The sequence below is a fragment of the Oryzias latipes genome, chromosome 18 (assembly GCF_053564925.1).
Source record: "Oryzias latipes strain Hd-rR chromosome 18, Olatipes_Hd-rR_3.1".
Classification (NCBI taxonomy): Eukaryota; Metazoa; Chordata; class Actinopteri; order Beloniformes; family Adrianichthyidae; genus Oryzias; species Oryzias latipes.
Genome location: NC_136254.1, coordinates 28244187 through 28268253, shown reverse-complemented (window position 1 = coordinate 28268253; position 24067 = coordinate 28244187). Strand labels below are relative to the sequence as shown.

General features: G+C 42.1%; 1 protein-coding gene and 3 long non-coding RNA genes across 4 annotated transcripts in view; all 4 read right to left on the bottom strand.

The window, feature by feature from the left end:
• LOC111949209 (receptor-type tyrosine-protein phosphatase H-like) overlaps nt 1–15506 on the bottom strand; it is a 76053-nt gene extending 60547 nt beyond the window's left edge. The window contains exons 1-4 of the mRNA XM_078936256.1: nt 15255–15506; nt 14478–14933; nt 13957–14208; nt 13317–13571 (exon numbers count right to left, since the gene is read on the bottom strand). Coding sequence (XP_078792382.1) covers nt 13317–13571; nt 13957–14208; nt 14478–14742 — 772 coding nt within the window. The 5' untranslated portion in view covers nt 14743–14933; nt 15255–15506. The remainder of the gene's footprint in view (nt 1–13316; nt 13572–13956; nt 14209–14477; nt 14934–15254) is intronic.
• Nucleotides 5088–5957, bottom strand: LOC111949215 (uncharacterized). Its single transcript, XR_013651136.1, has 3 exons — nt 5897–5957; nt 5414–5586; nt 5088–5318 (listed from the first exon to the last, which is right to left on the bottom strand). It is a non-coding gene; the product is annotated as an uncharacterized LOC111949215 (long non-coding RNA).
• LOC144987181 (uncharacterized) lies at nt 12269–12696 on the bottom strand. The gene is made up of 3 exons (XR_013651052.1): nt 12662–12696; nt 12489–12568; nt 12269–12358 (listed from the first exon to the last, which is right to left on the bottom strand). It is a non-coding gene; the product is annotated as an uncharacterized LOC144987181 (long non-coding RNA).
• A 6129-nt stretch (nt 15507–21635) lies between the features above and the next one.
• Nucleotides 21636–23107, bottom strand: LOC144987171 (uncharacterized). The gene is made up of 3 exons (XR_013651048.1): nt 22850–23107; nt 22095–22547; nt 21636–21887 (listed from the first exon to the last, which is right to left on the bottom strand). It is a non-coding gene; the product is annotated as an uncharacterized LOC144987171 (long non-coding RNA).
• Nucleotides 23108–24067: the final 960 nt, after the last annotated feature.

Sequence of the window (24067 nt, the reverse complement as noted above, 5' to 3'; positions counted from 1 at the left end):
TCCGTCGCTGACGTTCCTCTGCGGAGAGGCGAGCTCGGCCCAGTTGCGTAGGCTCCTCAGACGGAGGGCTAGCACTTTGAATTAATGGAAGAGGAGATGGCGGATTTAAAGAGGGCATCGACCGGAGACTGGGTCCTTGTTCTCTCGCTCTGTCTCTCAGCCGGTTGTCCAACCTTATGGCTAGGGAGATTAACTCATTCAGAGTTGTGGGTGGATCTCTAGTTGCCAGCTCACCCTTTAACTGCCCATTAGGGCCGTTGATGAACATTGCCTTTAGTGCCTCTCCATTCCAGCCTAGTTCTGCAGCCACAGTCTAGAGGGCTACAGAGTACTCAGCTACGCTCCTGGCTCCTTGTCTGATGGTCATAATTTGCCTGACGGGGTCACTTCCTCTCACTGGGTGGTCAAATACACGTTTCAGTTCTTCCACAAAAGCAGCGTAGGAGAGTTGACCAAAGCCATGTTGATCAAACGATACGATGAGTTTATACGCATTTTCTTTTCACGAGCACACACAGAGCGACAGGTCGTACTGAACACTTATGTAACTCGCAAAGGTTAGGAAGGCTGTGCACAAGGAGGGCGCACTTATCAGTGAACAGCACTAACAGGCTATTAGTGCAGACTGTGGGACTGGTGGGGATTAAAAAAATATTAAAAAATCCATACATGACATCCTGCTTCACCAGAATGTGGTTTGTGTGGACATTCCATAGGCGTCTTAGGGGAAGTTACGCAACACCTGTACACCCAGTATGTGGTCAGTAAGGGGCCATACCTTACTAATGAGTGTGGTGTAAAGGTACCGTTTGGCAAAATCCCTGCTATGTCAAATGTAAGTGCAACTTGAAAGCCATACAAATATTTTCTGATACACTTACTACATGCACAACAATGGTACGCAACTGTTTCAAAGCATCCCTGAAGGTGGCCGTATGAGCCTCAAGGGGAACTGCGAGACACACCTGCGCTCACATTAAGATACATTCGCTTCATTCTACAAACCTCGATGAGACCAGACAACTTATTAACACGCAGCACCCGTTCAACTGGGTCAACACCTGGCAGTGGTGGGACATCAGGTGGGACTGGACTAAAGATCACACCTACTGCACCAGTCTCCAACAGTTATACATTTCCTGCACAATTAAAATGTACTCCAGACTTTCTCAAACAAAGCCAGCGCTCCTCTTTGTATCCTGTCATAAGCTGTCTACGGATCTATAAATATAATGCAGAAGCTATTGGCAACCGCCACACTTTTTTTTATCAACTTTCTCAAAGAGAAAATTGTATTTATTTCTATTTCTGGGCATTATGTTTTACTATTGTTCACAAAAGCTTACTTCACAAACTCAAAATTACAGATAAGTGTTTACATAGTTTAAAAAGTTAAATAAAGTGTAAAAGTATGCACTGTACATAAGAAAAGAAATGTCATCTATAATGATATATTTCATTAAGTATTGCTAATTTAAAAATAAATACTATCTGCTTCTGCTTAATCTTAAAAAGGACAATTTATATTAAAAAGATTTAAATTAAAAACAAACCTGTTGGCACACAAACAAACAGCCAGAGATCCATGATCGCAACCTTGGCAGAAGAAGCACATTTTTAAACTCCATGGTCTTAATTATTTAAATGATATGCATTTGATAATTTTAAATAAAAGTCTGGAGACATGCAAAAGAAAAAAAAATACCTACCAATTAGGGTTGTGCCCATGGACGATAGCATCTTCCAGCGTGATGGGTGACTGACCTCACGATGGAGAAACACCATCGTGATGCCACGCCCCCGCCACGCTGCGAGTCGACACCATAAGCTGCTGTTACATGTGCAAAATATCTTGATCGGATCAATGTTTTATTAGAATTCAACCATGTACATGGGCCCAGAAAAATGTTTTCAGAATATAACAAAGGTTCACATAGGTTCACACTTTCGGTCGGAATATATCATTCGCACATGCGCAATAGGGTTTGAATTAAGAGGAAGTGAATTCCGCGGAGCGGCTATATTCATAGATATGTCAGCTCGGTAATATACGAGATGATCTTTTAAACGTGCTTTTATTAATTTTACGGTTATTATGAAGCGCCTGTTCGCTCATCATTTTAATTTTAATCCGTGTGGTCAGTGATTTTTCTGTTGAACAACTGAGCCGGAAAGAAGCCAGGGTTAGGAGAGGCTAACACGGGCTAACAACATTTAGCCTTTGATTAACATAAAATCCATGGGGGAAATGCTGCAATCTGCATCTTGGCTGCACGTAAAGATGTCGGAATAACATCAGCCTTTATTTAGTCGGGACATGACTGGAAACACAAATCCACCTGATTGTTTGAACGGAGTGAGCGACATTTCTGCTTGAAGCTCACACACCGCCCCAAACAAAGCCGCTGTGTGTGCTGACGGTCCGAGCTCTGCCCGGACACACACTTTTAGACCCGGTTCTCCTGAGGTCGGATGCTCATTCACCTAGAGCTGCGGGACGGATCGCAGTCCTAAGTTTCCCCACACGTAACAACGCATCCCCCCTTCCCGTCAAACACAAAGCTGTAAGTCCGCGCTCCACCGGTCCACTTGACTAGTTAAGTGCGGGAGGGGACTACTTCTTTCTTAGTTGTTATTTTTTTTGTTAAAGTCACTTCCCTCAGTATATACTGGATCATCGCGGATGAGTCATTAGTTGGGAAATAAAATAAATAAAGTAACAAAGTAAAATAATGAATAACAATTATAACGAAAAATTAACCCCCCCCCGATGATATAATCGTCCATCCTGATAGTTTATTGCAAACACAGGCAACTGCCAATTTAAGGGACATCGCCCAACCAATATACCAATATACGCTTTATATTTTGTATTTAAAATTACAGTGCTAACCATTCATCACCTATAAACCGGTTGTATGATGTTTCTTTTCTGTCAATGACTGTTCACCTTTTCATATCTCATGTTCGAACGGGGCTGAGAATAATTAAACTTAGAAAAACATGACAAGCAACAACTCATCTCTGTTTTTACAGGAGTATTTTCAATCCAATCAGAATTGCAACAAAGACTTGTTTCTTTACAGTTACAAGGAACCTCTGTTGGGCTGATCCAGGGTTACCATTTCTGCATGTTTGGTGTCTACATCAGCCACCTCAGTGACTCCCCCAGGTAAACTCACCACAAGGTGCCCGTCACTGTGAGTGAGTAAAATCACATACCTGGGGAGCCCACATCAATAATGGGGACATAGGCTGTCCCTCTCTCCACCACAAATAACACCAGAAGATCACCAGGCATGCCAAAATCCAGAGGTTGGAGTAACATGGTGGGTACTGCACACTGCTCAGAGCAAGTGGCAGCAATACATTTAATTGCCCTACAAGGAATCCAATGACCCCTCCGGCCACGTAGCCTGACCTTAAAGGTTTTTGGGGAGCCTGGTTCACCCACCTGCTGACACTGCTGCAATGCCGCCACAACAGGATTTGGGGCTCCAAAGACTCCTGGTAATTCAAACAGGGCCTGGCCATGCTGATTAAACAGTTCAATGTGGCACCGGTGAATGATCAATTCCTAGAATTCCTGGAGCTCAGGAACCACCATCCCCAGGGACCTCCTTAACTACCAATAGCTCACATTATGATATGGACTTGCCGCAGAGCTTAACCTCCAGCTCTAAATAGCCGACATAAGAGACAGAGAGTCCTTTGGTGGCTCGTAACTGGAACCAATTACAAGATTACGATATCTTAAATGGAGCCCACTTATGTTTTGTTTAGCTTAAGTAAAAAAAGAAAAGTAAACAGAAAACAAACTTGGAACGCACGCCTTGGCCAGACACTTTGAGCGATTCTGCCAAAAAAGCAACCTTGTGTCAGACAAATCGAGACGACAATGCCACCTCGAGTAGCAGTTCTAGGAAACCCAAAGGCGTTTCGACAATAAAACGTACGCAGATTGTTTTCAAAATAAGGCCAAGATGTGGTACCAGTTCAAAGTAATTTATTAAGGCTAAAATGGATTAAAAAAATAAAAAGGACACAATCACACTGGGGAGGGAAAGATTGTGGAGGAGACCCTTCTGGGCCGAGCCTTACCAACAGAGCCCTGGACCGGCTCACGTGGAGGTAATTCACAAAGATAAAAAAAAAAGGGGAAGACACCCCATTCTGTGGCATTTACACACGTTAAGGAATGGAATCCACACCAGAACCCACAGATGATGTCGCCTGACACGCTCGCCTAAGCACCTGGCCCTAAAAAGAAGGGGGGAGAGAAAATAAAACAGGAGTGGCCAATGTGATGTTAGGGCAGCTTAAAACAGCAATCAGTGCTCGGCCTTACACACTCACAAAGGTCTCAAATAAAGCCTAGCACATCTGTTACAGGTCCTCTCGGCAGGTCCTAAATCCAACAAACCTTGGGAGACAGTGGCCTCCAGGAGTGAAGAGGAACAGTGTCCAAGCTCACCAATTGCAGTCTGAAGCCCAGCGACAGTAGCTGGAGCACCGTGGCTCGGAGTTTGCAGCTAAGAGCTACAGTTGTAGCCAACCACACCCAGGATCTCCAGACACCCTATGCCCCGCTGCTGAGAGGAGTGCATAAAAGGGGGCAGACAGGTAGAGCTGGTGCCCACTGGCTGAAACTAGCGGCCGCAAGCTGCAACGGCTATGCAGTCAAATCAAAGCGAAGCCAAACAAAGCAGCAGTGGTGCCTCTGATGCCCCTGAGCTGTGAGGAGAAAGTCATCCACACCTTAATCTCGCTTGGGCGAAGAGGGGAGCCCCAGATGCCAGATTTTTTTTTCCAGCAGGAAGCCCACAGAGTTAGCTACCAGGAAATGGGTGGGATTCTAGCGCGGCACAAAAAGTGCCCAGGTTTTGGGCCAAACCATTTTTAATACTGTTCCCAGGTGGTCAGGGGGTTGTCTGCAGCTGTGCAGCATCATCCTGCTACAGATTGTTGCATGAAAAAGTCATGCTTCAAAAAGAAAATGAACTTTTACAACTTTTTTTGATTAAAGTTTCCTCCTCTTTCGAGGTTAATACACGAGAATGCACCACACTTCATAAGCTGCTCTCTACTTTGATATCAAATTATTACATTTCTTTATTTTGAAAGGGAAATTTTATAACCTGTCAAAAATACAAATATGAGGTTATAGAAAACATACAAGGATTTACGAAACAATGACAAGCACACTGGACACATTTAACTCCACATTTTTTATCTTGGCATCTTTTTTGATTGGATTGCATTGAGGTATTTTTTTGTTGCTGCAATCTTTATAAAGTAAAATGCAAACACTGGGTCAGCTGGAAAAAAAAAAAAAAAAAAAAAAACATCAGCACAGTTTAGCAGGGTGTGACTCCTTTCATTATTTGAGGTGAGAATGCACATGAAACTGAACTGTATCCTGGGGGAGGATGGGATGGGTGTTCTGTAAAGCATTTTCAGCCAGAATCTCAATCAATGACAGGAATATGAAGGTCCGGGGTCGGAGTGCGGCCTGAAACCCACTGGCAGGAGCTCGATTACTGAGGCTTAGAGCTAGCAGCCACTGGGTGGAGCAAGGTACAACTGCTGTGTGATTTAAAAAAAAAAAAAAAAAAAAAAAAAACAATCAGGAAGGCCAAACAAAAGCAGCAGTGTGCCTCTGCTGCCCCTAAATACAAACAAAAATTGGTTAAAACACAATAAAATGTAAAAACAGGCAGAGGCTCAGACCAAACAATCTGATATCCTGAGCAGTGAGGAGAAGCTCATCCACACCTTAAGCTCACTGGGGTGTAGAGGGGAGCTCCGGGTGCCAGAGCTCTTTTCTTTTTTAGCTAAAGAACAATTTGTTTAGCACAATCTAAAGCAGATTCAGAGACGGCACCACCGCACTTACCTGGAAGCACAGAGGGTTAGCCACCAGGAAATGGGCGGGGTTTGAGCACCAGACACCAAGTGCTCAAGTGATGGGCCAAACCATTTTTAAACTGCTCCCAGGTAGTCAGGGGGATTGCCTGCAGCTGTTCTGCATCATCCTGCTACAATAATGAGAAAACCTGGTACCGAGAAGTCTTTGAAGCCCAAATAGAAGGACAGCAATGACAGATCGATACACAACATATTTATGATGGGTTGGGAGCAGACGCTCTGCTCACATCCTCTCAAAAGGTGTGCTTTATGATGTCGGCAGATAATATGCCCCACATTTCCCTCGCATTGCATCGCAAATATCCATGGTCAGTCTAAAAAATTAGGCAGAGTGTTAAGACGAGTCTTGGCCCAAACGGATTGGACTCCCACTCAGACACCCCAGGCCTGGTTTTCTCCCACAGCGGAAACTCATCGCATCACGGTTGTGGGGGAGGACATGGCTACCCTAGAATACATTCAGATTACTCTCCATCATGGTTGTAAACAGACTGACCATCCCCTGGCGAAGGCCTTAATTGACTTCTTTTCTCTTCCCCTTCTTTGCTTTCTTTCCATTATTCTTCTGATGGACCAGCTGACCCAAGCAGCTGCATCATCAGTTCTCTGTCTTCTTCATCATGGTCTTCCTTTTTCAGGTATTTATGAGATAGTTGAGCTGTAACTTTAGGGTGCGATGACTCTTCTGTCAAACCCCCCATTGGTGGTACTTTAATGGGTTTGAGTTCAGCATTTGTGAGGTTATACATTTTGTGGTGTTTTTGTGAAATGCTTTTTCAGGCCTTTGGTAAGTCTGTGACTTGAGTGTTTATGGAGCTACAACACCTACAATGCAGACTAGACAAACACACATCAGTATAATGCCGTTTTACATTTTTGCCCTGATGGATAAAAACAAAAACCAAAAACCTTTCTGCGTTGAGGACGGAGAGAGCGGACAACCACAATGCCTAATTTTTTTTTCTTAATTTCTCCCCTTTTGCAAAAGGTTTGAAAATCCATCCAGACTCTTGTTTATATTTTCATTTCCCAACTGCACATTGAAACGATCCGAACGATCCAAATCTGCGAAGGCTGGATGAGACGGCAACAATTTACATAGAAACAGCTGAAGGTGATAATCAAATGAAAATGGAAAGATACCAATTTAAAAACAGAAAATTACGACAACAAAGAAAACATAAATGACAAAAAGCCTAAGACCACATTCCTTACACAGTCAAGAAGCAGCAAACCTTATACAAACAAACTTTCCAGTAAGTGTTTTACAGGTCAAACCAGTTTTAAAGTGATCACAATATTTTATCTGTATGCATGTGTACTGAAACTGTTAAAACAGCGTTAAACTTTTCTATTTATAAGCTTAATCTTTCATTCCTGTTGCATCTTTTATTTTGTTACTTTTTATTTAACAAGAAACCTTATTTTAGTCCAGGTCATCTGGCACCAACAACGATGCCACGTTCAAAGTCACATAAATCCATCTTTCTTCCTCACTCTGATGCTGATCAGGCCAGAAGAGAGAGAGAGAGAAAAGATCTGTTGTTTTTATGCAGATTTCAGCACATTTTGGCTTTTCTGAAAACAAAAGAATGTATAAGTTCATGAAAAAGGCAAATAATTATTTTATTTTGGATTAAATGTCAAAACGCGACCATTAGATCCCAGCCATTGTTAAACTCTACAGAACAAGTTCAACAGGTAAATTTTTGTACCATCAGCTGCATTTCTTTTCCTTCAACCTTGCTTAAATCCTGGCTGTACAACCACCAGCATTATTTTTTGTTCGTGCAGCATTTACTGGCATTCAACAAAGAGCAACGATTTTATTTTCTCCTCAAGGCGGATTTCAAAATGAAGGTAAAACCTTCAACCTTCTACGTGAGCAAATCAGGTTCCAAAACCTCTGCATGCTATTTTGTGCCAACTTTGGTTACACATCCTTGAAAGTGTTTCTTGGAAACTTGAAAACATTCCATTGAACATGGTACAAGTGTTCCTTCCAAAAATAAAGGTGAAATAAAATAAAATAAAAGAATGTGTGTTTTTTATTATTATTATTATTGTTATTATTATTTATTTATTTTTAGTCTTAACATCTGACCGTATTCTTTTTATATTTCAGGTGTTTTAGACTTTTTACGCATTAACTTACTTTAATTTTTTATATTTTAGCTGTTTTTATATTTTAACTTTTCTATTTATCACTTTTATTCCCTTCTCTACTTCTGTGCCGGTCTTAAACCCGGTTGCTTTGAGAGGGTTGAGTCAGGAAGGGCATCCGGCGTAAAACATTGCCAAGTTTACCATGCGACTCGTTCGCTGTGGCGACCCCTGATGGGAAAAGCCGAAAGAGAAACTACTTTATCACATAGACGGTTTATGAGGGTTTTCTCACCATTGGCTGGGGTGTTTGTGTCTGTGCTGACACCCAGGCCAACAGGAGGACAGAACAGACGGCACCTTCTGGGTTCTCTCTTCTTAAGGTTTTTATCTCTCAAGTAATTTCTTTTTTATTTGTGCTTGTTTTTTGTATTTTATTATGAGGGCTTATTTAATTACTTTTTGCATTTGTGTTTTTGCATCCCTGTTTGTTTTTATGTACAGCACCTTGAGCTGTTTTTTTTAACATGAAAGGTGCTATAGAAATAAAATTAATTCGAAATTTAATTGAAAAAAGTAAAAAATCTATTTTTCCCCAAAAAAATGTTTTGTTAAACTATCCAACAACTCTGTTCCTGCTGCTGTCCTACTCAGTTTCTTTATGTTGTTAGTGAGTAAGTTTTCTTTTTCAACTATAATAAGAGTTCTAGTAAATGTTGATTATTGATTAAGAAATGTCTTTCAAAATGATTTGCTCTTGGTGCTGCCTGTTTGTTGAACAGCCGTGGCTGCAAGCTCTGCAGCAAAAGTGAATCGTAAAGTCAGGTTTATTATTTGCTCTGCGTATGCTAATGATGTAAAGCTTTTTTTTTTTAACATTCTAGACATTTTTATTCCATGTCCTCCCTTTCTAAATGATAGGACATGTATTTCATTTATTTAGTGCTCATATCTGAGGTGAAGCTGCACTGAAAAGATATAATGAGGCAGGAAAATAGGAAAACAGGTGGTCTTTGGATGAATTTTAGGCTGGAAGACCATAATTACATTAGATTAGATGATTCAAAACAATTTTTAAAAAGAGGTAAAATGAAGCAAAGTTATCCTAGGGGCTGTTAAAAGAGGAAAAGGCAAAGAGAAAGCAAGATATTTGTTGCCGAACCTCCAAAAGTGCAACGACAGAAAGATAGAAAAACACAGAATAAAAATACTGTTAACTATTGTTAACTACAATTAAGGATTTTAAAAAAAAATAATACAACCGCTGCAGAGGACCCCATTTCATTGTTCGTCCGGGGCCCCCAAACTGCTAAGTCTGCCATTGCACACACACACAAACACTGGTCAAACCTTTACTCGTAAATAAAGTATATTCCTCTCTCCTTCTGAACAAAATCTCTGTCACTCTGTTATACAAGTCCTCCTTATCTACTTCTTTGTGTTTTAGAAGTCTGTCAGTCTAAATAAAGATGTGTTCAGCATTCCACTAATTATTACTTCATGTTTTTGAATGAAAGTCCAACACTGAATAATTTTTTAATAAGATTACAACCGTCATGTTTGCAGTCATTCAAAGCAAAACATCCAAAAATGTGCTCTTCTTCAATAAACTTTATTAGTAATGAATGAAGAACAAAACCAACCCAAAAGGCCTGTGGCAGGGAGCCTTATCCAGCCTGCTTGACACTCAGCATTAGGGGCTACATTGGGGTGGGTGAAGTCATAAATGGTTTTGGAGGTCACTGCTCTTCAGTGGATGGCTAAAATGCAAAGAACACATTTTACTTACTGCCAATTGTGTTAAATAATTATCTGGACTTTAATTTTTTTTTTTATTCCAGACAATGAAACAAAAATGTGTGGTTTGTCATGGTGGCCTGTCAGACTCCTCCCCCTCCAGCTCTGCTGCTCATCACCCTCAGCTGTGACCACTCTACTCATCAGACACCTGCTACTTAAGGAGACCCAGCTTCATCATTCTTTGCCGGTCCGTTAACCCTGATGGTGCTTAGTCTCCAGAAGCTCACTGCGTCTAGCTCCTTGTGTCGTCCTGAGCTACACTTGTCTGTTCTCTGCACTTCAGGTTTTCACCTAATGCCAAGAGTGTCACCTGAACCTTACCACCTCGAGCAGCAGAAGCCGGTGAATGTGAGCCACAGTCTCTGTGCTCATCTAGATTTCCAGCCACGCCACGCATCAAGCCACTGCTCTCAAGATCTCCAGCCACGCCACGCACCCAGAACTCAAGCCACGAGCTCTGTTTGGTCCCTCGCTCTTCAAGTCCCACACGAACGGTACCAGAGTCTTCAATCAAGAGCTGCAGCCATGTTACCCACATCCTCGCCAGGAACCAACAAGAACTCTAATAAACATCTTACTTACCTCTCACCTGTTTCAGCATCTGGGTCCGTCCCGTGTTCTAGTCATGACATGGTTATCCCTAAATCTTATTGTACTAGACCTGTATAGTTATGGAGGGGTGGGTTTCAGGAGGTGGGGGTGTGGTCCTGCCCACAGACTTCAACAATTTTTAACTTTGCATTACACCACAAGATACAACTGCATGTCAAAATAGATCGAATCTCCACTCTGTTTTTCTAATTGAACCTAGTCATTTTTTAGCCTTCTGACATCCTCCTTTATGGTCTTTGCAGCTCTGATACCAGTTAAATGTAAGAAGCTTCACCTTAAATGAATGTAGCCAAAAAAGATTCATCTGAACTTCAAACAAAAAAATACAAAAATGAAAAAATAAAAATTACCCAGGTAAGCCTTTTAAAAATGTTTTGCTTTGGAGCCATCCTGAATGAATAAGTCTTTTATTATATTAAAGACATTGCATTATTGTGGCGCTGTTCAAATGTTATGTTTAGGTCGAGCTAAAAGTTGGTTTTAACTGAACATGGTCATTTATACACAATATAATACAGTTACATAATTTGTATCTAACCAAACAATGGAACTGTGAAGATCTAAAATGAAAAATCAAAACGTTACATTTGTCTAAGAAATTTTTATTTGAAAGTAATTAAAACTCCACAATTCAGCAGATTTACATTCATAAAAAAAACCTAAACCCACATGAAGAAATGTATTTAAAGAGTCACTCCAAAGATAATTTTTAATGTGTTCTTGTAGCATTTTTCATGATGGAGAGCAAAACAAAAAATTAAGATTAAAACTGTATTTCTGAGTTTCTTTCACAAATCATAATGAAACCGGAGCAGATGAAAAAAAAAGCTGTTTGAAAAAACTGAACTGAAAAGGCCACAAGCTCCCTGCTCTGCTCCATTCCAATGCAATCAATTGTACACAAATAGATCCATGAACGTATTAGTTTTCCTCGTCTGAGCTGCCATCTGCATTCAAACTTTACAGCTGGATAGCTGGTAAAAATAAATGTGTCATCTGGAAGATAGCGGGACAGAGTGTAAACAAAGAGATGATGGAAAATGTGGTGGCTTACACTCTGCCAATAGTCTCAAAACTCACAACGAACTCCTGAAGCTCTGAAGAAACTATGTCCTAGAAAATGACAGTTGTTGTTGTTGTTGCTAAAAAAAGCATCAAAGACCACTGGAAATACTTTTAAATAGATCTAGATGACTGGAGATGGGCTTTAGAGGTAAAAGGTTATCTTAATATTCAGACTAAGAAATCCTTCATTAAATATATTGGGATATTTCTGATCCACTGGATAATCAATAAGTAAATAAAATGCATAGAGAAATACATTTATAGTGATAAAGTTCTTCTTTTGTGTGTAACGTGGTTAGATTTTACACTAAATTATTATTTTTAAAGGAGTTTATATATGAATGCAATACATAAAAATGTTAAAAGCAAGCAAAGACATTTGAAGTTGCAAAAAAATGATGTAATCATGCTATAAGGAGGTTTCAGATTGGATCAAAAAAGGTAGAAATTAATCTTGAAGCAAACAAAAACCATATTTTAAAATGCATTTAGTGTGTTTGACATTAAGAGCATCAATCAGCTTTATTTCTGAAGCACTTCACATTGTTTAGACAATATTTATTTATTGAGCTTTTTTATACTATAGGTGGCTCAAAAGCTGTGCAGGAATAGAGAGGTAAATAAAATTTTACTCCTGATGGAACTTATAAACTCTTCAATTACACACAAGCTTTATCATAACACACACCAGTATCTATATAGACATAAGACTTATACACTCATAGTGTGTTCCATACACTCTCCGTATTTTGTTGTCTTCAAAGAAAAAGCTCCTCCTCTTGTCTCACAGTTGGACAGATTTAACTTTTACAGACAATGAATTTGGTGAAAGTCCATATGTTTGCAGAAACTACACAAAAAAACAAACATGAACACACAATTTGAATATTAATAGTGCGTAAAATGATGTACAATATGCAAATGTATGTCTATTGAGATCTGTTGTTTGCAGTTTTATTAAAAGTAAGTAGAAGTGTTACCTCTTCAATGACGCTCTGCATTTCAGCTTCAGTCATCTCACCAACAGATTCAAGTTCCATCTCCAATCCAACTACGTAGTCTGATTCACAAACACAAAAGATCTTTTTAAGTAAAAAATAGTTTAAACGAGGGACACAGTGATAAGAAATGTTAGAATTAATAGTTGACTTACTAGGCCCTTTGGTTGTTGAGGATCGTTTTGTGATGAAATTAAAAAACAGCAATAGTTAAAACTTTTATGACATCAAACAATATCCACCTTTAAAATATTCTGATTACGAATAACTCTGGTAGACGGTTTCACAAAACAAAACATACTTTGCTCTTTTTGTGTTTAAAAGGGTCTAGTATTATTATAAAGGATTGTTTGAAGTAAACATGTAAATTCTTAGCATATTTGACAGATTAAAAAGTTAAAAATCCTACCGGTTGCTGCTGTGATGTTCACTCCAGTACTTCTGACATTCTCAAACACAGAGAACAGAGTGAATGTGTATTTAGTTCCAGCAGTGAGAGATGAGACGGTGTGGTGGATCACTGCATCTCCAGCTGGAGCACTGATGTTTGTCTCTGTGCCGTTAAACTGAAGAACAAAGCTGACATTGGTGTTCACTTTATCCCACTGCAGAGTGATGCTCGTCTCATTCTGTCCTGATGCTTTACAGTTTTTGGCATTTGGAGGAGCTGAAACAGAAAGGAAGATGGCGATGTCTCTAGCAGATTACAAAACATCATTCTTTTAATATATTAAAAAAAATCGCATTGATATTTCAAAAGGATACATTTTGAAGATGAAACAGTTCTAATGTGAAGCTTTATGTTCTTACCAGTGACCACTGTGAGTTTTTGTCCGCTGCTTCTGACGTTCTCCAACACAGAGAAGAGAATAACCGTGTATTTAGTCTGAGCCGTCAGGGATGAGAATGTGTAAGTTACTGGTCCATCTCCATCTGTGGCAGTGATGCTGGTTTCTGTGCCATCAAGCTGAAGAACAAAGCTGACGTTGTTCACTTTGTTCCACTGCAGAGTGATGCTGCTCTCATTCTGTGTTGATTGCCTGATATTTTGGGGATTCTGAGGAGCTGAAAGAACAAAAGACAAAATTTAGATTATAACTTACCCTAAAGTATTTTTTTATGTTGTTTTACTAGAAATATTTAAGTAAATTAAAACACAGTTCATTTTTTTTAATTGAACTGAATATTTCTGCATTTGGAGGAGCTGAAGAAGAAAAACAAGAATAGAAAAGTGTGAAGTTGTGATAAACCTTAGAGATTATGAGAACAGTAATAAGCCACAAACAACCTAAAAGTTTGTTGTATATCAATTAACATTTCAATATTTTGTTACATTCACATGTTTTCTTTTGTAAATACATTATTCACAAGAGGTCTATAATAGAAAACAGTATTGGGGCAGATTTACTAATTGTGTTCAAGAAAAGTTAGTTTAATTTTAAAGTCTCACCAGTCACTGCATCAATGTTGATTCCACTGCTTCTGACATTGTCAAACACAGAGAAGAGAGTGAATGTGTATTTAGTTGCAGCAGTCAGAGATGACACTGTGTAAGTTACAGAGTCATCTGCAGCTGGAGCACTGATGTTTGTTTCTGTGCCATTAAACAGGAGAACAAAGCTGACACTGTTGTTGACTTTGTTCCACCGTAGAGTGATGCTGGTTTCATCTTGACCAGCTGCTCTGAAGCTGTGCTTTGGAACTGAAACAGGAAAAAAAAAACCACATTTATTTGATATACACTCGTATAAATTTAAAAACGTTTTTGTATTACTATAGGGAGAGGTCTCCAACACAAATGTCAATGTCCTCAAGACATCAAAAAATATTTTATGTCGTTTTTTCCAGTATCAGATCAAGCATGGCACTGATGCCAAAAATGTGTTCTTAGCTTTTAGGTATAACAAAAACAGAAATATAATTACACAGTTTTTTTAAGTGGTACTGACATATTTACTAACATAACATTACCTGCACAATATGCAATGTTGCATCCTGGGAGTGTTTGAAGTTTGTAGACATAGAAGTCTCCATAGCAGAGTTTGACCTTAATACTGTATGAGGATGTGGAGGAGCAGCAGGAACTACCATAACTATAACACAAAGAGCGTGTTACAGTTTGGTTGTATTGAGTTGGATGAGGTTGTGTCATCTTCCAACGGTTATAACTGCTGCTACATCTGCTGTCTTGTACACAAGTTTCAGGAATCTGAGCGCTGGTTTGTCCCACAAACATGCGATACCAGCCTTCAGGGGAGGAGTATCCTCTACAGTATGAATTTCCATATATGTTATATTCAGAAAGCCAGTTATCATTCAGTTCACTGTAATGTTGACAGGCTTCACCACACTGAGCTGTTCCATTGATGATGACACAGTCCTGGCCTGGAGGACAGAAGGTCTGTCCACATGAAACATATTGGTCATCTATATTTAAAAAGGAAAGACAAGAAAATACTTTTAGACATTGCAAAATGAAAAAATGTTTAGCATTACATTATACATGGAAAACAGGTTTTTAATTTAGTCAGATCTTAAAGTCATTAACATCTAAAGTCACACCATTGAATCAAAAGTAATTATTATAAGGTGCAGAATAAGAAAAAAGATAGCAAGTAACATTAAATGAGGTTTAACTTAGAAAACATTAACCACAATATTTAGTTGAGACAGTTCCTAAAATATTTTTGAAATTGGGATTTTTGAAATTTAACATTTTTAGTAAGTTGATGAAGTGAAACATCTTACCAGTAAAAGCATATAGATCCACTGGATTACTTCTGGCGTTCTCAAACACAGAGTAGAGATTGAAATAGTATGAAGTGCCAGCACTGAGAGATGAGACAGTGTAAGTGACTGGTCCATCTCCATCTGATGCAGGAATGATCCTTCGTCCATTATAATAATACTCCAGGACATAACTGGCATTGTTCACTTTACTCCACTGCAGAGTGATGCTGTTGAAACTTGTTCCAAGTAAACTGAATGTTTTTACATTTGGAGGAGCTGAAACACAAAAGCATTAATGAATCTTTGTTAAGTCTTTTAATGAGGCAGTTGTGAAAGTTATTCTCTACCCAGAAAAGTGATGTTAAAGGCTGCTTTAGTGTCTAGAACAGTGTTTTTCAACCTTTTTTGAGCCACGGCACACTTTAACCTTGACAAAAATCCCGCGGCACACCAGCATCCAAAAAAAAAAAAAAAAAAACAGAGATTCATGGTCTGTATTGATCGACAGCCCCCCGCTTTTGTGATAATTGTGGCCGGAAAAGCAGGAAGTTGCGGCTGTTTTTTCTAAGAGATGAAATGAAAGTTAAATTAGAAAATTTAAAAACTGTGTGTGGGGGGGGGTGGTGCTGGGCCTGGGGTGTCGGCGCCTCCGGGGGTGGGGCCCCTGGGCTGGGTGGGCCTGGCCCCCTTGCTGGGGGGGGGGGGGGGGGGACAGCTGTTTGACCACCGGGGGACAGTCTATCAGCTGTCCCCAACTTACCCCCTTCGTCATATAACCTCATAATAGGGTGAGGGGGTGGGGGGGTCTAGCCTGCGATGCACCTTGGGGGGGGGGGTTTACTAGGCAGTGGCCCCCCTCCTATGGTTGCCGTATGGAGTGGGCCCCCCCTCTTTCGGTTTTATTTGCACCTTAGACATGTAGGGCCCTTGGTAGGGGGGGTGCTTGGACATCACTGCCAGCAAGCAGCGGATGTCCTCCTAGCACCCTACCCGCCAATTTTAACCGCACCTTAGACATTTAGGGCCCCTTGGTGGGGAGGGTGAGGGGACGTCACTGTGAGTAATCAGGAGATGTCCCCTTAATGCCCTACCCGCCAATTTTAACTGCACCCCCCTTAGTACACACACCCCTCCCCCCTCAATATATACATCCCAACATAAACACACACACATGCACACACACACCCTCTCAAACACACATACACGCACACACATTTTGCAAGGAAGGTGGGACCTGGGTCCATCTGTCCCCTACCTCTTCCCTGGTGGGGGGTGCGGGCCCCTTTGCAACGGCGGCCGTGTCCCCGGGGTGCCGGCTTCCTGGGCCCGGCGGTGCTCTCTCCGCGCGGTAGGGGAGTTCACATTACATCTGAGCCGGGGGTGTCTGGTCCCTGGGGGGTGGGTTCTGGTCCTTGCTCCTGAGTGCTGGGCCCCGCCAAATTTCCAACTGTGGCCGAGCCTGGTCGGGCCATATTTATAACACCCCTTGTGGGCCCTCTTTTTTTCCCCGGGGTTCCCCCCTCCTGGGCGGGGGTGGCGGGCCCCCTGCCTCGCTCCTCCCTGGACCAACCGTGGGCCGGGCGGATGGCTGCCTGGAGTGCGGAGCGGGTCTCCCTTGGGGGGTCCTGGCTCGTACCTGGGGTTGGGGCGGGGGGATGCCCGGAACTCCTGGGTGGTGGTGGGGTGCTCGTTTGGGGCTGTGGGCGTCCTTCTCCGGTGGGGCTCTGCGTTGGGTTCTCCCGGCGGGGGGGCTGCTCTCCTGGTTGGGCTGGGGCAGCGCTCTTTCATTCCATGCTTCCCTGGCCTCTGGCTCTGGGGGCCTCGCGGCGGCCCTGCTGGCCCTGGCCTGGGTGGCGGTCTTGGTCGCCCGGGGGGCGGTTGTTCCCTGCCTGTTCCTGTGTGGCGTTGGGGGAATTCCGGCTGCCGCTGCTGCTGCGGTGGGGGTCTTGGGGTGGGGATGGCTGGGCACTCTCCCTCCTTCTTTTCACGTTCCACCATCCATTTTAGAAGAACATAAACACTCACCTGAGCACTGGTGTTAGCTCACCTTTGCACTAATAGCTTGCATGACTGAATGACTGAAATATTTCACACTAGTTGGTTTTAAGGCATAAGTATGCGTGTGTGAACACTATCTGTTTTGTGTACATGTCGACAGGTGGACATTTTTGCAGCTAGCAGGTGTGTTTATAACATTTGAGTGTGTGTGTGGACGGGCCCAGCCCTTTTTGTACTGCATTTGAACCTTACCATAATGATTAACAACCAGTAAACTTGTTGCTGTATGCTGCTTCATGGTCTTATCCCCCTTCCCCTCCTATTATCACCCCCTACCCCCCTCTCTCTAGCGTCCCTCTCTCTTCTTCCCCTCTTTCCTTTTCCGTCCGGTCCAACACCAAAGATTTTCAGACATGATTGAAATTAATAAAGTTTGGCCTCAATTACAAAAGGGGTTTATTCAGACATACCTTTGGTTTGTCTGAAGATGAATAACCCCTCTTGTTAAAGCAAAATATGTCCAACACAAGAGGCCCTCCGCTCTCGTCTGTCTGCCCAGCTGTTGGACAGGACAAGTTAAAAAAAAAAAAAAGAAAAAGAAAATTTAGAAACTGTTTGTTTGTTGTGGTTTCAAGGCGTTTCGCAAGGACAACTCATTGTGCGCTGGGACACTGCGCTGGGACACCTTTAAGCCAATGCATCATGGGAGATGTAGTGTGAAAACTGCCGAAAACTTGCAGAAAGACTCGCGTCTCTGAGCTTCATTGTATTGTCCACTTGTTTTACGGTCTGACACCGGACTCTGTGGAAAGCTACACCGCTAAAGAAGAGCTTTAGCTGTCATTTTTGTTAGAACTGAGCGACTTTATCAGCAGAATTAAGAACAAGGAAGTGAAGACTTTAAGCACTTCTGATTGGTCAGACTGATGACATGTGATTAAGCCTTCAAGAATGATTGGTGTAGACAGTTAAAGGGACGGGACTTTTCCGCAAACTGTCATAGCTGCAGGGAAATCGCGGTAGCGTCATTCTTATCAAAATTTCTTTAATAGAATTAAATAAACACAAAGAAAAAGTAATTTTAAGATCTTTTATATTCCTTACTACTCAGTGTTTTATCAGGGCCTGTTTGGATGAACAAAGAGCTGATATCCTGGAGATGGGAAATGTTTTTAGATCAGTGAATGATTAATGAGGGCAATTTCCCACGGCACACTTGACCATCTCCCACGGCACACTGGTTGAAAAACACTGGTCTAGAAGACAAGTCATCCATGCATGGAAATGTGGTTCTGTGACAGCAAGGTAAGTCCTTTTTGGTGTAGAAATGTACTTTGTGACATTTTTTTGTGACATTCCTGATTTCTAATCAATTAAATCAAATCTATTTCTCACTGTCTTTCCCCATGAGTTCAGGGGGTGGTGGGCGTGAAAGAAGTCGGGGGCTGTGTGTAGGTACAGGGAGGGGGGCCCCATTTTTTATTTTTTACTTTGTGCTTGTCTATATTAATTTGTCATGCTTGTTTGTTTGCTTGCTTATGTATTTATTTATTTATCCAAACTTGCATAGTCAATATTCATTGTCGTGGGTCATGTGTTTTAATGGAGGGGAGTGGGAAGGGTGAAGGGTGGGTTGGGTTTTTACTGTAATGTTGTGTGTTTTTTGTTTTTAATGTTAAAGCGCTTCGAGCTGCACAAAATGCATAAGTGTTATTTTATAAATAAAGTTTGATTTGATTTTATATTATTTATTTTGTTTTGTTTTAATAGAAAGCAGTTTGTGTTATACTTATATATGAAAAGTGCTTTATAAATTAAGTTTTATTTGATTTGATCAATGATTCTTTATGTAAAGGAATCAGTAATTCTCATGGTAAATAGTTGCTGAACATTTTTTATCCAGAAATATTGTTAATTTAGTCATTCTTTTTTCATTCTTTTTTCTTGGAAGACATGTAGCAAAAGTATTTCTATGTATTTACTGTATTTGTCAACTTTTCTTAATAGTCATTCAAATGATGGAGAAGTACTGGAAGATTTGTTTTTTCATTTTTTTTTTTTTAATAACTTGTCCTGTCCAACAGCTAAGCAGGCAGATGAGAGCTGAGGGCCTCTTGTGTTGGACATATTTTACTTTAACAAGAGGGGTTATTAATCTTCAGACAAACCAAAGGTGTGACTGAACAAACCCCTTTTGTAATTGAGGCCAAACTTTATTCATTTCAACCATGATTGAAAATCTTTGGTGTTGGACCGGACGGCAAAGGAAAGATGGGAAGACGAGGGAGGGATGTCAGAGGGGGGGGGGGGGGGGGGGGGGGGGGTAAGACCATGAAGCAGCATAGAGCAGACAGGTTTACTGGTTGTTTATCATTACGGTACAGTTCAAATGTAGTACAAAAAGGGCGGGGCCTGTTCACACACTCTCATATATTATCAACACACCTGCTAGCTGCAAAAAATGTTCACATGTCAACATGTACACAAAACAGATAGTGTTCACGAACGCATACCTATGCCTTTAAACCAACTAGTGTGAAATCTTTCATTCATTCAATCATGCAAACTATAAGTGCAAAGGTAAGCTAACACCTGTGCTCAGGTGAGTGTTTATGTTCTTCTAAAATGGATGGTGGAATGTGAAAAGAAGGAGGAGGAGCGCCCAGCCACCCCCACACCCAGACCCCCGCCGCAGCAGCAGCGGCAGCCGGAATTCCCCCAACGCCACACAGGAACAGGCAGGGAACAACCGCCCCCCGGGCGACCAAGACCGCCACCCAGGACCGCCGCGAGGCCCCCAGAGCCAGAGAGCAGGGAGGCGCGGAGGGAAAGAGAGTGCCGCCCCAGCCCAGCCAGGAAAGCAGCCCCCCCACCGCGCCGGAAGAGCCCAACGCAGGGCCCCACCGGAGAAGGACGCCCACAGCCCCAGACGAGCACCCCACCACCACCCAGGAGTTCCGGGCATCCCCCCGCCCCTACCCCAGGTACGAGCCAGGACCCCCCAAGGGAGACCCGCTCCGCACTCCAGGCAGCCACCCACCCGGCCCACGGTTGGTCCAGGGAGGAGCAAGGCAGGGGCCCGCCGCCCCCGCCCAGGAGGGGGGAACCCCGGGGAAAAAAGGGTGGCCCACAAGGGGTGTTATAAATATGGCCCGACCGGGCTCGGCCATGTTGGAAGTTTGGCGGGGCCCAGCGCTCAGGGGCAAGGACCAGGACCCACCCCCCAGGGACACGAACACCCCCGGCTCAGGTGTAATATGAACTCCCCCACCATGCGGAGAGAGCACCACCGGGCCCAGGGAGCCGGCACCCAAGGGACACGGCCGCCATCGCCAAGAGGCCCGCACCCCCCACCAGGGAAGGGGTAGGGGACAGATGGACCCAGGTCCCACCTTCCTTGCAAAATGCGTGTGCGTGTATGTGTGTTTGAGAGGATGTGTGTGTGCATGTGTGTGTGTTTATGTTGGAATGTATATATTGAAGGAGGAGGGGTGTGTGTACTAAGGGGGGTGCAGTTAAAATTGGCGAGTAGGGCACTAAGGGTGATCACTGTGAGTAATCAGGAGATGTCCCCTCACCCTCCCCACCAAGGGGCCCTAAATGTCTAAGGTGCGGTTAAAATTGGCGGGTAGGGTGCCAGGAGGACATCTGCTGCTTGCTTGCAGTGATATCCAAGCACCCCCCCTACCAAGGACCCTATATGTCTAAGGTGGAAATAAAACCGAAAGAGGGGGGGCCCACTCCATACGGCAACGATAGGAGGGGGGCCACTGCCAAGTAGCCCCCCCCCCAAGGCGCATCGCAGGCTAGACCCCCCTACCCCCTCACCCTAATATGAGGTTATATGAGGAAGGACATATTGTTGATGACTTTACAGCTGTAATATGAACTCCCCCACCATGCGGAGAGAGCACCACCGGGCCCAGGGAGCCGGCACCCAAGGGACACGGCCGCCATCGCCAAGAGGCCCGCACCCCCCACCAGGGAAGGGGTAGGGGACAGATGGACCCAGGTCCCACCAGCTGTCCCCCCCCCCCCCCACCCCCAGCAAAGGGGCCAGGGCCACCCAGCCCAGGGGCCCCACCCCCGGAGGCGCCGACACCCCAGGCCCGGCACCACCCACCCCACACAGAGAGAGGAGCCAGAAAGCGTTCCCGGGGCTAGCGGGTCGGGGTCTCCGCTGAGGCAACAACTGATTGCCTCAGCGGAGACCCCGACCCGCTAGCCCCCCCGACCCGACCCGTACCAAGTTGTTTTTTCATTTTATTTTTACATCATAGCTGCAAGTCAATAAATTCTTTCAGCTGTTGTCTTCCAGCTGGACCTGGAAGATTTTGTGTTTCTTCTAGAAGATTCAGCCTTCAAGAGATTTTAAATATCAAATCTACTCATTATACATACCAGTGACTGCATCAATGCTGATTCCACTGCTTCTGACATTGTCAATCACAGAGAAGAGAGTGAATGTGTATTTAGTTGCAGCAGTCAGAGATGACACTGTGTAAGTTACAGAGTCATCTGCAGCTGGAGCACTGATGTTTGTTTCTGTGCCATTAAACAGGAGAACAAAGCTGACACTGTTGTTGACTTTGTTCCACCGTAGAGTGATGCTGGTTTCATCTTGACCAGCTGCTCTGAAGCTGTGCTTTGGAACTGAAACAGAAAGAAACATCCATCAATGTTTACTACTGATAGCTTCATAATAGAATGATTGGTTCAAAAATTATTTATCTAATCCTAATTGATTAATTTAGTTTGTGTATCAATGCCATTTTTTCTTTAATCAAAATAAGTTCAACTCTATTCCTAAAACAATATTTATAGTAAGATAAAGCTAAGCAACTGATGGCAAAACATTACCTGCACAATATGCAGTGTTGCATCCTGGGAGTCTTTGAAGTTTGTAGACATAGTAGTCTCCATAGCAGAGTTTGACCTTAATAGTGTATGAGTATGTGTTGGAGCAGCAGGAACTACCATAACTATAACACAGAGAGCGTGTTACAGTTTGATTGTATTGAGTTGGATGAGGTTGTTTCATCTGCAAATGGCTATAACTGCTGCATCTGCTGTCTTGTACACAAGTTTCAGGAATCTGAGCGCTGGTTTGTCCCACAAACATGCGATACCAGCCTTCAGGGGAGGAGTATCCTCTACAGTATGAATTTCCATATATGTTATATTGAGAAAGCCAGTTATCATTCAGTTCAGTGTAATGTTGACAGGCTTCACCACACTGAGCTGTTCCATTGATTATGACACAGTCCTGGCCTGGAGGACAAACAGTCTGTCCACATAAAACATTTCGCTCATCTATATTTAAAAAAGAAAAGAAAAGAAAATACTATTAGACATTGCAAAATGAAAAAAATGTTCAGCATTACATTATACATGGAAAACAAAAGTCATCAACATCTAAAGTCACACCATTGAATCAAAAGTAATTATTATAAGGTGCAGAATAAGAAAAAAGATAGCAAGTAACATTAAATGAGGTTTAACTTAGAAAACATTAACCATAATATTTAGTTGAGACAGTTCCTAAAATATTTTTGAAATTGGGATTTTTGAAATTTAACATATTTTTAGTAAGTTGATGAAGTGAAACATCTTACCAGTAAAAGCATATAGATCCACTGGATTACTTCTGGCGTTCTCAAACACAGAGTAGAGATTGAATGAGTATCTAGTGCCAGCACTGAGAGATGAGACAGTGTAAGTGACTGGTCCATCTCCATCTGATGCAGGAATGATCCTTCGTCCATTATAATAATACTCCAGGACATAACTGGCATTGTTCACTTTATTCCACTGCAGAGTGATGCTGTTGAAACTTGTTCCAAGTAATCTGAATGTTTTTACATTTGGAGGAGCTGAAACACAAAAGCATTAATGAATTTTTGTTAAGTCTTTTAATGAGGCAGTTGTGAAAGTTATTATTTACCCAGAAAAGTGATGTTAAAGGCTGCTTTAATGTCTAGAAGACAAGTCATCCATGCATGGAAATGTGGTTCTGTGACAGCAAGGTAAGTCCTTTTTGGTGTAGAAATGTACTTTGTGACATTTTTTTATTGTTTTCATGGCCATTTTACTATTCCTGATTTCTAATCAATTAAATCAAATCTATTTCTCACTGTCTTTCCGCATGAGTTCAGGGGGTGGTGGGTGTGAAAGAAGTCGGGGGCTGTGTGTAGGTACAGGGAGGGGGTTCCCATTTTTAATTTTTTACTTTGTGCTTGTCTATATTAATTTGTCATGCTTGTTTGTTTGCTTGCTTATGTATTTATTTATTTATCCAAACTTGTGTAACCCTGCCTACCTGGATAACCCTAGGTGGGAGGTCAACTATGCTCGCAATGTGAACTTCTTTCTTTATACTCAAGGTTTGTACAGGAGGAATGCGGTAGTAGATACTAATTACCCTTCCGACCCACAATAACACACTTGACACAGATCAAATTGTAGAAAGGAAAAATAATCTATATTCAGATTTTTTTTCAAGTTATTCAGTACACATTCTTTCATGGAAATAAAATGTTGACATCAACATATAAATTAAGAACAAAAATTAAATTATGGGTGTGGTGTAAAAAAAAAAACAAGATACAATGAAAGAATCGAAAAATCAATCAATCACAACATAGAATAATATTCAGTATTTCTTAATAAATCACCGTTGGATCCAACAACACCTTAAATGGTAACTGAAAACAAATACCCTTTATGGAGTAAAGCCCTTAAATTCTGAGATCTCAGAAGAAAAAATAGAAAAACTGAAAAAGACTCCAGTAATGGAGGTGGGGGGAAAAAAAAGAAGTGCACTTAGAAAAATT